This window comes from Erinaceus europaeus, chromosome 6, assembly GCF_950295315.1.
Source record: "Erinaceus europaeus chromosome 6, mEriEur2.1, whole genome shotgun sequence".
Taxonomy (NCBI): Eukaryota; Metazoa; Chordata; class Mammalia; order Eulipotyphla; family Erinaceidae; genus Erinaceus; species Erinaceus europaeus.
In genome coordinates this window covers 8,961,208-8,973,042 of record NC_080167.1, presented here as the reverse complement: position 1 = coordinate 8,973,042, position 11,835 = coordinate 8,961,208, and the positions used below count along the sequence as shown (strand labels likewise).

The 11,835-nt window shown below is 50.5% G+C and overlaps 1 protein-coding gene and 1 non-coding gene across 2 annotated transcripts in view; both read right to left on the bottom strand.

The window, feature by feature from the left end:
• Positions 1-5,022: 5,022 nt before the first annotated feature.
• Positions 5,023-5,151, bottom strand: LOC132539187 (small nucleolar RNA SNORA33). The gene has a single exon (XR_009550482.1). It is a non-coding gene; the product is annotated as a small nucleolar RNA SNORA33 (small nucleolar RNA).
• A 5,306-nt stretch (positions 5,152-10,457) lies between these two features.
• Positions 10,458-11,835, bottom strand: part of NOS1 (nitric oxide synthase 1) — a 177,343-nt gene continuing 175,965 nt past the window's right edge. The window contains exon 30 of the mRNA XM_016190669.2: positions 10,458-11,565. Within this exon, the coding sequence (XP_016046155.1) occupies positions 11,550-11,565 (16 nt within the window). The 3' untranslated portion in view covers positions 10,458-11,549. The remainder of the gene's footprint in view (positions 11,566-11,835) is intronic.

Genomic DNA, 11,835 nt, shown 5'->3' with positions numbered 1-11,835 from the left:
CTTTGGGAACTTTGGTAGTGGGTATGGTGTGGAACTATACATATTGTAACCTTACAATCTTGTAACATACTTTTTATTTTTTTAAAAGTGGATGGAGCCAGTAATAAAGGGAGAAATAAAGTTTCTGACAGGAAACATCTCAAAGAGCACTAGGGACAGAATGTGGACTAGAGGTGGCCAGTGGACGGGAGGGAGCAGGGCATAGGGAGTGGTTGCTTAATGGGGGCAGAGTGTCTGTTCAGGGTGATGAAAGGGTCTTGAATAGAGATTATGGTGATGGTTACACTGTGAAAGTCTTTAGTGCACTTAATTGGGTACTTGAAATATAGTTGAGTGTTAAATTTTCTGGTACATATATAAGTGATACATTTTTCTGATACATATATAATTAATTTTTTTAGACCAGAGCAGCTTTTAACTCTGGCTACTGGTGGTGCCGGCGATGGAGCCTGGGACCTTTTATGTGCAAGCCTGTGTGTAACTACTATACTCTCTCTGGCCTTATTACGAAGTTAAAGGACAGTGCATTGCTGGTGGTACTGTGCCTATACCTATCAGAAAGATAGAGGAAAGATCTGCAGACACAATTCCCCAAGGAGATTCTCTGAGAGAGAGGATGGAATGGGTCTCTTGACCTCTGGGCAAAAGGCACAAATCATGCCTTCCCAGTTACCCTACAAGTCCGTTGGGCTGAAGCATTTACTGTATCCAGCTGAGAGAGGCTCTCAGGGCCCTCACTACTGCTTACAGCCACCAACTGATCACAAGCCCAGAACCTCCTGGCCCAACCCTGTCCCCATGGCCCAAGCCCCCTGCTTCCCCAACCGTGTTCAGGATGCTCTCTGTAGCAAGCAAGAAGCCCTGCCTGTGTGATCTAGAGGTTCCTGTCTGTTCCCAGAGCTGCTGCTGTCCAGGGCCCCCCCAGAACCCGTCCGCCCAGTGCAGGTTCCAATGTTGTCATAATGCAGGCATACCTGGCATTTTCTACTGCCTTTTGCAGAGGCTGTACCTGTCACAAACAGAAAGTGCCTGCATCCAGAGAAGTGGTCACCTCCATTGCTCCAACAGCACGTGCTCAGGCTGAGTTTCTGCGTCATATTTCATTAAAGAAGCACACAGCTTTACAGACTGTCAAGTCTAGGCCAATAACAGCATCATCCACTGTACGTGTACCTGTACCAGGCTACATGAAAGTGCAAATGTGACTTCTATATTCACTGGGAAACCACTTACTTTGTGTGACTTGCTTTATTGGGATAGGCATTTTATTCACACATGCATATCATTAAGTAGTTTCTATAGCAAATGTGTGTGTGTGTATGTTCTTTTGTCATCACTGGGGCTGCTTTAGATGGACTCTTTCAGATAGAAAGACAGAACCAGGGAGAGATACCACAGCACTGAAGCTTCCTCCATGGCTGGCCGAATATGCTATCTACTTGTGTTACCTTGCTGGTTCTGGCCAAATATTTTTTATATCCAGAGAGAGACATAGACAGAGAGAGAATTAAAGGGAGAGAGAGGAGAGAGAGAATTAAAAGGAGAGAGAGAAGAAAGGAGAGGAGAGAGAGCAGGATAGGCAGAGAGAAGGGAAAGATATCTCCACCATCCATGGTTCTCTCTGTAGTACCAGGGATCAATCCCAGGGCCTTACACATGGTAAGGGATTTGCTTTACCCATTGAGCCATCTCCCAACTCCATTTAATTTAGAATAAAAACCTATCACTTGTTTCAGTGGCCTGAACACCCAAGCCTGCATTGCCTTTGAGCTATGCCTGGATACACAAGGACAGATCTAAGTTTCATGGGTCTGAAATTTCATATATATATAATTTTTTTTGCCTCTAGGGTTATCGCCAGGGCTCAATGCCTGCACTATGAATCCACTGCTCCTGGCAGCCATCTTTTTTCCATTATTATTGTTGTTGTTGCTATTATTGATGCTGCTATTGGATAGGACAGACAGAAATTGAGGAGGGGAAGATAGAGATGGGGAGAGAAAGACACCTGCAGACCTGCTTCACTGCTTGTGAAGCGATCAACTCCCTGCAGATGTGGTACCGGGGTCTTGAACCGGGATCCTTGCGCCAGTCTTTGTGTTTTGCGCTATGTACGCTTAAGCTGGTGTGCTACGACTTGGTCCACAGTTTCCACTATATGGAAGCCACATTACCATTTTTTTTTTTTTTAGATAGAGACGGAGAGACCACACGGCACTGCTCCATCATCTGTAGAGCCTTGCCTGGTGCTTAGGTACTCCCGTGTGGTGCTGGGGGTTGAGCCCAGGACCGCAGCTATCCAGGTATAGCTCAGAGGTGATGCAGGCTTGGGTTCAGGCCACTGCAACAAGTAATAGGTTTTTATTCTAAATTAAATGGGGTTGGGAGATGCCTCAGTGGGTAAAGCAGATGAAGGTAAAGTACATGGCGTACTGGGGGAGCTAGCTCCCAGGACTGGAAGGCAGATTAAAAAATATATATATTTATTTCCTTTTGTTGCCCTTGTTGTTTTATTGTTGTAGTTATTATCGATGCTGTTGTTGTTGGATAGGACAGAGAGAAATGGAGAGGGGAGGGAAAGACAGAGATGGGGAGAGAAAGACACTGCAGACCTGCTTCACCACTTGTGAAGCAACTCCCCTGCAGGTGGGGAGCCGGGGGCTCGAACCGGGATCCTTCTACCAGTCCTTGCGCTTTGCGCCACATGCACTTAACCCACTGCACTACCGCCTGACTCCCTTGCAGATTTTATGAAAGGAATACACAGGATGTGTTCACATGGTAAGGGCTGAGCAGTAAGGTATAGTGAGCAGACAGGGTGCCCCTTCTATAAACCAGCAACCTCAAGGAAGCAGGGCTTCTGCCCATCCTGCTCAGCTGCCTCTGAAGAACCAGGGCATTAAGGCAGGGTCTCCCACTCTCCAATAGAACCCCTTGAAGCCCCCCATGCCCTCAGCCCCGCTGTGTCAGCTGCCCCCCACCCCAGTTCTCAGAGTCTAATTGCGAAGCCCCACTGCCAACCACACCAGATAAACAATCTTTCATTCTGCCTTGCTTTGTTTTTCTGCCAAGTTACTCACCGCTATTGGATACACGTCTTCCTTTTTAAAATCATTCATCATCTTTCTCCTCCCTTAGTCTGGGAGCCCCATGGTTGAGCTCCTGTGCTGCTGGAGGGCCTGTCACAGCGTAGGTCCTTGGAGTGTTTCTGTCCAACCAGTGAGCTTCTCCTACAAGAGCAAGTCCAGGGAGCTAAGTGCATTTGGCTTATGTGTGTATTTGGGGGAGGTGGGGGCTCTTGAGGTTGGAGGGGGGACCCGGGGTAGGCAGGCTACTTGCTTTACTGGGGAGGTTGGAAACCAAGTCTGCAGTATCTCTGCATGCCCTCCCCCCAACATGTTCAGATGTATAATTAAATTTTTTTATTATACTTATTTATTAGAGACAGCCAGAAATTGAGAGGAGGAGGGGAGACAGACAGAGAGAGAGACAGAGAGACACCTGCAGCACTGCTTCACCACTTGCAGAGCTTTCCCCCTGCAGGTGAGGGCTCGAACCTGGGTCCTTGTGCACTGTAATATGTGCGCTCAACCAGGTGCACCACCCCTGGCCCCAAGAGATATGTAATTTTTAATGCAACTCTGGGGAATTAACTCAGCTCCTGATCTAAGCACAGTACTGTAGGGTGGCCTACCTCTGGCCCAATTTTAGTGTGTGTGTGAGAGAGAGAGAGAGAGAGAGAGAGCGCTCGAGAGCAAGAGAGAAGAGGAGAGAGAGACCCCAGTGAACCACTCCACCTTCCAGAGCACTCTCATCTGGTGCCTCATCTGACTGGACTCAGGGCCTCATGTAAGTGCTCTACTGGGTGGGCTATCTCCTGGTCCCAACATGCTCATAGCTGTAAGTTTGTTAGCGTCAGACCCCAGCCCTCAGCAGTCCTCGCCCAGCTGGGTGTCCTCCAGTGCAGTCCAGTTTCCACACTGTCTATCTAGACGTGGGGTCAGACCCCCCAGATTCAGTGCCACAGACTGTCCCCCGTCCTTGTTCGGACCCCACTTACCAGCCCAGTGCTTCTGACTGAGGAGTGACTCATGGAACTTTTTGTGGCTCCTGCCCAGGTTTTCCATTCACTGGGTGGACTGGGTCCCAGGATACAACATTTTACTTAAGGCTTTATTGTGAAAGGAAGCAGTCCAGGGACAGTCTGATGGAACAGACGCCATGCTGAGGGCAAGGAGTGTGGGGAGTGCTGGCGAGCCTTCATGCTTCCTGTGTCCCCATGAAGTCATGGAGCAGAAAGCTCTCTAAAGCCTGGGTCAGTGTGGAGGCCTGGCTGCATAGGCTGAAGGCCTCCCGAGCCTCCAGAGTGTGGCTGGACCTCAGCCCTCTCCTGCTGCCTCCCCCCTCGCTCCCCTAGCCACCAGCCCTCTTTCTGGTTTCCTGTGTCTCCTCATTCCCTGAAAACCCAGGTATGAGCTTCTGAGACTATTGAGAGTCCTCTCTCATCACGGAGGAAATTCCAAAGGTTTAGGGAGTGCTGTGCCAGAAACTGGGATACAGAACAAATATGCATCTTTCTTAATATAAACGGGGTCGGGCGGTAGTGTAGCATGTTAAGCACACGTGGCACAAAGCACAAGGACTGGCTTAAGGATCCCAGTTTGAGCCTCCAGCTCCCCGCCTGCAGGGGAGTCCCTTCACAGGCGGTGAAGCAGGTCTGCAGGTGTCTATCTTTCTCTCCCCCTCTCTGTCTTCCCCTCCTCTCTCCATTTATCTCTGTCCTATCCAACAATGAATGACATCAACAAAAGTAATAACCACAACAAGGCTACAACAACAAGGGCAACAAAAGGGGGTAAAAATGGCCTCTAGGAGCAGTGGATTCATGATGCAGGCACTGAGCCACAGCAATAACCCTGGAGGCAAACACACACACACACACACACACACACACACACACACACACACTACTACCGTTCTTATCACACTTATAATGACATGGATTTATAATAACGAAGTCATATATATAGCCACTTTCAGGAACCTTAATGACCTCAATGTTATTAAGGCTCGTAATATGGCATTACTATTGCCAGATAAAAGACATCTCTGCAGAAACAAAGTGAGGTAAGCAGATTCATCGACTGGCTTATATAGTGAATTCTATATAGCATACACAACTAATTTATACAATACATATACTTCCATTTAGAATATCACTGTTAATTTTGCACAGCAGAAGGACTTTGCAAAGTGTGGAGAACCACCACCCGTATGCCCTCTCAACAGCCCGTATGCCTGTATGCCCTCTCAACAGCTCTGTACTAACTGCACTGGACGCTGGGGGCCCCATGATTCTGGTGAGGCTAAAATGAAGGTGTCATTGGGGTGCACTCCTTCTAGGGGCTCTGAGTGTAATGGGGTGGAGGGGATTGGGCCCAGGGCTTTATGTATGTGCTCTACTGCTGAGATAACCCCTAGCCCAGTTATATGTGCCTGTGTGTGTGTGGGGGGAGGGCGTCCATGAGGTCCCACTTGCTTCTGTCTTTGGTGCTCTAACATGGTGCCCGGGAGCAAGCCCAGGTAGGGCTTCTCACCTGATTAGATGTACTCTATCCGGTAAGCTGTCTCCTGGCCCTGAGTTCATTTTAAAATCATTTTACTAATTACTCTGATTTCAACCTTCTGCTATTTAACTTAATATGATTTCCTTACAGAAGCTACTGTTAAAGCTATTTCCTATCAGTGATGTGAGTTTAAGCTCTATATTGAACCACCCAACTGTCCCCTCCCCCGGCCGTGTGTGTGTGTGTGTGTGTGTGTGTGTGTGTGTGTGTGTGTGTGTCTGATTGGACCAAAGGCACAACAAGAAAACAAGGAGCTGTCTTTACTATTCAGCTGCCTGTGAGGCCCACAGGCTGCATTGATCTGCAGTGACTCAAGAGTCCCCCACTCCCACCCCACCCCCACTTGCCGCCTCTGCTAACGATTTGTGGTGTGCCGGGCTCTGTTTTGGTGTAAACTTGGAAATCTCACCTGGTTGCCAGGCAACCGAAGCCACCCCAGACAGGATGCACATAAATGTGGAATTGTCCCCAGCCACCTCGCAGGCGGGGCTGTGAGCATAAGAGTCACATGGAGAGCTGGTGAAGAGCCTGAACTGAGCCAGACCTGAGTGCCTCCCCTGCCCCTCCCCCTCCAGTACTGACAGTCCCAGAGGGGGACTGGCTTTGAATAAGAGAGGCCCGTGATGGCAGGTGGTCTGAAGAGGCCTGGGAAACCGAGTGACTGAGTATCCAATGGCGTCATGGCGTCATTATACAGAGGGGCCTGTTTGAGCCTCTTTCCCTAAAGAGGCTGAGAAAGTGGGATGGAGCCAGAGCCCTAGTCTCCACAGGGCCAGCAGCCCCTGACGTTGGCTGACCTTTCTGCTGAGAAGGCTACTGCAGCTTACACTTTCTCCCTGACCAGTTCACCCCCCACACACACACAACAGACAACACACACACACACACACACACACACACACACAATCCCTCTTTGACCAAGCAGGCCTAATGGCAGACCTCAGGCAAAGACATGAGAAATCCCCAGCAAACCCAACAAAAGATAGCAGTCAGGTAGTCCACTTTTTGTTTTGCTTTTTAATGTTTTAACCATAATGCAAACAAGCATAAGCGGAGTCTTGCTGACGTCCATCCACTGAAAGAGAAGAAAGACACAAGAGGGGAGCATGCGGCGGCCACGCCTGGATGGCCTCGCGAGGCACAGTGGGGCAGGCTTCAATCCTGGGGGGGTGGGTGCTGGGGCTTGGGACATTAGCAGCATGGAGAACTCAGAGGTAGGGGGGACCAGGCTCTACAGCGCCTGTGTGTGTGTGTGGTGGTGGGGCCATGCCACGCCTCCCCAGTCCCAAGATGGAAACCCACAGTGGGCAGGGACAGCAGCGTGCACTGCTGGGCCCAGAGTGGGTATTACAATCACAAAGACAACACAAGACGAGGTTAACAGGGTACAGGTGGAGGGTGGAGGGTGGGGGTGGGTGGGTGGGAACAGAGGGGACGAGGGACCCTGCGTGGGGGACCGGGTGGTTCCTTTTCAGAATGGAAGCTGAGGGCACACATCTTCTGACACAGAGCAGGCATCCTTCTGTCAGGGGTGGGGTGAAGTGGGTTGTGACACCACATTAAAACAACAAAAACCCTCCACGAAATCCTTCAGGTCCCAGACTGGCAGCCGATGATGGGAGCAAAGCCTCTGGGCTGAGGAGTGCTCTCCTCCAAGAAATGGGGGTTCCAGTGCCTCTCCTTCTCAGACACTGGAAGAGCAAGGTGGGTCCAGGATTTAGCTGGCTGTTGTAGTTGATGAAAGCAGGCCTGCTGGAGGCCAGGGAGGCAGCTCAAGCCCCTGCAACATGCAGGACAAGCCCCCCACCCCAATCCCAAAGGAGTCTCACCCCCATTGCCATCAGTGCTGAATGTGGGCACTGGCCTAGAGAGCTCCAGGGTTAGTGAACCAAATCTGAGCTCTTGGGTGTGTTGGAGTCACTTTATAGAAGGTTCTGGAAATGTGCACATGAAGACATTGTTCCTGCTCGAAGGGCCACCTCGCTGAAACAGGCTCTGTTTTGGGCCAGGCAGATGCTCCCTGCTTGCTTAGGACTAGCCTAATACTCTAGGACAAAACCAGGTCAGAGCACACTAAGGCATACTGGCTGCATCTTCTGCATGTGGCTCTGACCTAATAAACCCTACGCTCTAGGGGTCTAAGTTTATATGGGTTCTTGGGTTTGAGAGACATCAGTATTTGGGCAAAGGTGGCTTTTTTGAGGGGAGGCATCCTTCTGGCCTTAGGCAGGGACTGACTGTGGACCAGAGGATGAGGCAGGTATAGAGAAAGAGGACAGACAAAGCTGTTGTTAGGACCCCCCCAAGCCAACTTGGGATTCTGGGGGGGGGTCAGTCTCTCTCATTCATGTTTCTGTTCCAGTCCTATTCTTAAGCTGACCAGGACATTTGAATGTGGTAGGCTTCTGGAGAAGTGGGGGAGAAGCCCAGATCGATGTTCCTCCTGTCTGACAGCAGGCGGTGTCCATGAACTTGCCTGTTTTCAGATACAAGGCGATGTGAGTGAGAGGCACAGCAAGGTGCTGGAGATGGGGCAGCTGGGACAGGAGTTCACCAGATGTGTGACCAGCTGAAAACAAAGAGAAGCCCACGGTTTTCCTAAAGGATTAGAGGACATCTGGCTAGGCCATCCAGTCTGCCCAGAACCATTTGCCTGGGGATCTGGGTCAGAGTCCATAGTCCACTCGTTTTGGATTTAGGGCAAAACCTCCCCTTCTGGGAGGCCAAAGCACATGGTGGCTGAGGGCATGTTTGGCAAGAAAACCGTTAATTCGAAGTTCAATGTCCTGTTGGCTGGGGGTCAGTTTCTTTCCTGTGTATCAAAGGGCATGGGTGACCTTTGGGAGGGTTCTTCCTCATGACTGGGAGGACATCTGCTCTCATATCAGCACAGGCTTCCCTTGAGACTGCTCCCTTCTCCCCAGCCCCATTTCCAGTGTAGAAGCAACACTCAGGAGTTTCTCCTCTATCCTCACCCTTCCTGATCGATGGGTCTCCAGATCCTTTTAACTGAAGCCCTGGAATCTCTGTATCATGACACCAGCTTCTCTCATCACTTAAGCCTAAATCATTGCAATAACCCACTAGCAGGCTGGCCAGCCACGCTCTGCACTGCAGCCAGAACATTCTTTTCTAGGCGTAACTTTTCACTGCCCCATGTTGAAAAGCACTTCTAAGGACTCCCTGTGGCTTAGGGAATAAAATCTAAATTCCTGGTCCTCATGTCTGCCTCCTTATCCCTTCCCTTGGCCCAAAGCTGGGATACCTCTGACTCACCCCAAGTCCTCCCACCATGCCTTTCCTTTCCTTTCCTTGCCTTTCTTTTCCTATTCCTGGAAATCTTGTCTTCCCCCAACCTGCAGCTGGAATCTCCCCCCTTGACCAAGTGTCGGGGATTTCTGTTCATTCTCAGGACTGTGTTCCTACGCACCGGATTCTATGGGATGGGAACTGTCCTGCTCGGAACACTCCCTGGTGCCTCCCACATACTAGAGAAGCCATACCAGGTGTGCTCTAGACTGAGTGGGGGAGGTTGATGGCTTGCAGTGGGCCAGGTTCTGTGCCTGGGAGCCCTCAGGGTGTTCTCTCACTTCCTCTGGCTTGTTATACAGATGCCTGTGGGGACTCAGGCCAGGGCAACCGTATCCGGATGAGAACTCACCTCTGCTTCCAAAACTTTTGGTGGGTTCAGATGCTTTTATCCAAAGTTAGGTGGTTGGCAGTGCCACTCCACAACTACCAAGGGACACCCTTTCTCCTCCTAGGGAGCTTCTGTGCCTTTCTACTCACAGATGCAAAACTGGGTTATGGTGATGGGACGAGAGCTGTTGTGACCACCACCTGGCCAAACTCACTTGTTTTTGATGGAATCTTGGCTAGTTCCTGCCAATTCAAGGAGAGATGGGGATAAAAGTCCTAGCTAATCTCCAAATGCCCTATGGTCAACCCCTTTTGTCTGTTTTTGTTGGTCATGTTTTGAACCTATCTTAGGCTACTGGGCTTGAACTAAAAATCACCACAAGAGGGCAGCATTTACTCATCTTGGGCCTAAGCTAAACTTGAAACTAAGACTTTCAAATAAAAACACATCAGCTCAGCCTACTATCCTCTAGCCAGGAGCTCGTGTTGTGATTTGAAAGACGTTTGCTTGGAAAAAAAAAAAAAAGAAAAAAGACGTTTGCTTGGAAAAAAAAAAAGAAAAACACTTAGGAAGAGAGATGAATCCTATTTACACAAACAGTCCTTTGGACTCCCTGGTACAAGAAGATGATGTTTCCACCTGTCTGCCTGTCACCAGGAGGGCAGTGGTTTCAGGAAGCTGGTCCTGGCACTTAAAACACTTCTCATGCCAGGGGTGGAGAGTATTTGCGCAGAAAGCCTGGCAGGTGCAGGGAGCAGTGCCTGACTTCTCTTTGCAGGAGTGTCGACACGGCAATTTGCCTCCAGGGAGCTGGTGATCTCCAAGGTTTCTGAAGTTGAAATGAAAACCTCTGGGAGAAAGCTACTTCTAAGTGCTGTCATTGTGTTTGCAGGAAAGAAGGCAGCCACCAGGCAGGCTGCCTTGCAGGTTGGAAGGATGATGGAGCACCCCAAGGATTTGGTGTCCAGAGCCTTGGGAGGCTAGGCGGGAGAAGAGAGGCATAAAGGAAGACAGGGAGGTCATAACTGATAACAAGTACAAGACCAGGGACATGCCAGTGTATTTCCCTTCTGGGGTGACCTCTTTGGCACCTGGTTCTAAGGCCCTTCCTAAGATGGTCAGGACACTGTCTCTGGCAGGCTTCTGCACTGAGCATCAGGAAAGAAACGCCTGTGGTGGGTTTCTAAAGAAAGGCATCAGCAATAAAAACCACAAGGATGGAACGAAGGGAGGGCCTTTCTTTCCACCTGGGGGCTTAGAGGCAAACCCTGGGGGGGCAGTTACTGGGGAGGGGTTTTCTCTGGTCCTTGCTGCTCATGGATTCTCAGCACTTATGTGGGAAGGGACACTCCTGTCCACTGAATCTGATAAGGTGAACTCAGCAGGTCACCTGCTGGAAGAAACTGCCAACCCTGGACAAACTGTACCAGGTTTGGTTCCTATAATGAGCTCTGCTGCTCAGGGCTGAGCTAAATCAAGGAGAATCTCTTTGTCAAAATTATTTTATCAGTTTAAAACTGGGCGGGTACACCCATATCCAGTGATCCTGGCTGGGGACCTGCTTAACCCATGGGGGACCTGGCCTTTGCTGCCAGGATCTGAATGCTTCTAGTCCTGTGATTCTTTCCTTCATGAAAGATTTCCTCCAGTTGCAACCCCTGCACACACACCTTGACCATTTCAAGGCAGGACTTTTAGGGGGCTTCCCAGTGCTTCAGGGAAACAAGCACAGACCCTGCAGCCTGGACTTGGGAGGGGTGAATACAGGTGGAGCATGTCTCTCGGCACCAAGGGTCTGAGGGCAACAGGCTTGCACAGTGGGAGGAAAGACAGAGACCCAGGCACAGCACATGCACACACGCACGGCCGAAAGAGCATCACAGAGAGAAGGAGGTTTTCAGCAGCTGAGGGGCCGTCTTAGAAAGCTCTGCTGTTCTGTTTGAAGCCTCTTCAGGGGAACCTCAGGAAACGGTCTCACCAGGGTGATGGCAGCCCTGCTGACGAGGTGTCATGCACCGCTCATCTGCCTTTGCAGGTTTTTTTTTTTTTGGGGGGGGGCAGGTGGGAGCCACTGTGGACTGTAAAGGCATCACACTGTAGCAGGAAACTCAAGGAGAGCCAGAGGGCTTGGGAAACCACTGGGGTGGGGGTCAGAACCCTGAAGAGGGGAACCAGGGCACAGTGACAGGGTGAGAGGCAGCGGGGGCTGCGAGGGTCCCGGGAAAGGTTCAGCAGTATCCGCTCAGGCAGCCCCCCGCCATGGTCCGAGTCAGAGCGTCCAGTTAGGAGCTGAAGACCCTGTGGGAGGAGAAGCGGGGAGGGTCAGCATAGGAGCAAGGCCGTTCTGCTTCCTGGAAGACTTTCGCAGGAAGCCACGCATACCCAGGAATGGGTGTCAGCTCAGCCACCGCCTTGGGGCCCTGTGACACAGGCAGGACCTGCCACCTTGGATGAATGACCCAATGAATGAATGAATGAAGGAAGGAAGGAAGGAAGGAAGGAAGGAAGGAAGGAAGAAAGGAAGGGCTGCTTATCCACCAACATACACAACTGGAAGAAGCTGGGGAC